We start from the raw sequence: 1,730 nt of genomic DNA, 5'->3' as shown, positions 1-1,730 counted from the left end.
TGATCGTTTAAGACACTTCGGCCAATAACCTTTGGTTCGGTCGATCTGCCGGAAGATTACGACTGAATACGTACATTTCCGTATCAAGCGAGCAGCAACGGAAAAGCCCGATAGTAAGGATTTTCCCAATGCGACAATTTACAACTAGTTTGACACCGTAACACCTGTGGTATAGCGTGTGCTAAAAATAAAAAATAAAAAATGACCAAGAAGAACATTATGCTAATAAATGTCGTTGTTTTATATAATCATTTAGGTCTATTAACTTTGATCCAAGAAAAACACGTGCAACAAGTATTTAGTAACTGACCATCAAAGAAAACACCGACGTGTTTGATGTTTAATTGTTTTTTGATGATGCGTTTTGATGTTTATGGTCTGAAATTCAGCCGTCTTTAATTTTTTGCCGACATTAAGTCTTTGCCGATCGGTTCTTACATCAGTTGCATTTGTTACTGAGATGTGTTCGTGACAGGTTGTGCCGGTCAGGACAGATAACAAATAATGGAATTTGAATTAATTTCAAACAAAAAGGCAAAAAGTGGCGTTTGGGAAAATTTTCAACTGAAGAAACGAAAAGACACGGGCGAAATTCAGGAGGGGTTGGCAGTTTGTAAAAGATGTAAAATGGACGTTTGCTTTAGTGGTGGAACTACTAATCTTAGCACACACTTGAATCGTCATCACAAAATTAATACAAAAAGTGGTACAGCTTCGACTACTTCATCTACACAGAAGAAAGTATCAATGGCTGCAATGCTCCCACAAACCATACCGAAATATAAAACTACCGGCGAAAGACATAAAACTGTCACTAAAGCTATCGGAAGATTTATAGTTAAAGATATCCGACCGTTCAGCATCGTGTCAAACGAAGATTTCAAAGATATGGTTGAACAACTTGATCCGAGGTACCAGTTACCATCACGCACTTATTTCGCCGAAACTGTCATACCTAACATGTACCAGGAATGTGGCGCTGACGTTATTTCCAGTCTCAAGGATGTCCCAGTAGCACTCACGACTGATGGATGGACAAGTAGAGCAACCCAGTCTTATGTTACTATAACAACTTCTCACATCACTGAAGACTGGAACCTGAAGTCATTCGTACTTCAAACAAGAGAATTGCCAGAGAGCCATACAGGTGTAAACATTGCCCAAGTTTTAACTGACGCAATTTCTGAATGGGGCCTTAACAAGAACCCTCCTTTGGTCACTGATAATGCGGCAAATATGGAAGTTGCAGCGAGAGAGGCAGGTTGTATTCCTCATATTGGATGCTACGCTCATACACTCAACTTGGCAGCGCAGAGGGGCCTTAAGGTGAATTCTGTGTCACGAATTCTTGCTCGTGTACGGCGCGTCGTATCCTTTTTTCACCGGAGTACGACTGCTGCAGCTTTGCTTAAAGAGAAAACCAAACAGCAAAGGACTTAAAAATGTTAAGTTACTTCAGAGATGTACCTACACGTTGGAATTCTGCATGTGATATGCTGGAGAGGTTTCTTGAACTGCAGCCCGCAATCTATGCCGCACTAGTGGCTAAAGAAATCCGTAGCAATGTGAATGACATATCAATATTATCTGAGGCAGATATCACGATAGCAGAGGACATTGTGTCGTGCCTTCTTCCACTGAAAGCAATTACTACTGTATTGTGCACAGAGAAGATGCCTACTGTATCAATCATTCTTCCCCCTCCAGAGGAAATTGTTGACAAGTGTCTT

General features: G+C 40.8%; 1 protein-coding gene across 1 annotated transcript; it reads left to right on the top strand.

The window, feature by feature from the left end:
- The first annotated feature begins 747 nt into the window (after nt 1–747).
- On the top strand, nt 748–1,440 carry LOC121392867 (E3 SUMO-protein ligase ZBED1-like). The gene has a single exon (XM_041523921.1). The coding sequence runs from the start codon at nt 748–750 to the stop codon at nt 1,438–1,440; it is 693 nt and encodes a 230-aa protein (XP_041379855.1).
- The last annotated feature ends 290 nt before the right edge of the window (nt 1,441–1,730 follow it).

The sequence above is a fragment of the Gigantopelta aegis genome, unplaced genomic scaffold (genome assembly GCF_016097555.1).
Source record: "Gigantopelta aegis isolate Gae_Host unplaced genomic scaffold, Gae_host_genome ctg4716_pilon_pilon:::debris, whole genome shotgun sequence".
NCBI lineage: Eukaryota > Metazoa > Mollusca > Gastropoda > Neomphalida > Peltospiridae > Gigantopelta > Gigantopelta aegis.
Note: the sequence above shows the minus strand (reverse complement) of the source record. Positions and strands in the feature narration are given on the sequence as shown.

Coding starts and splice junctions, on each gene's coding strand:
- LOC121392867 (XM_041523921.1), top strand. CDS start 748: ATGGCTGCAATGCTCCCACAAACCATACCGAAATATAAAACTACCGGC.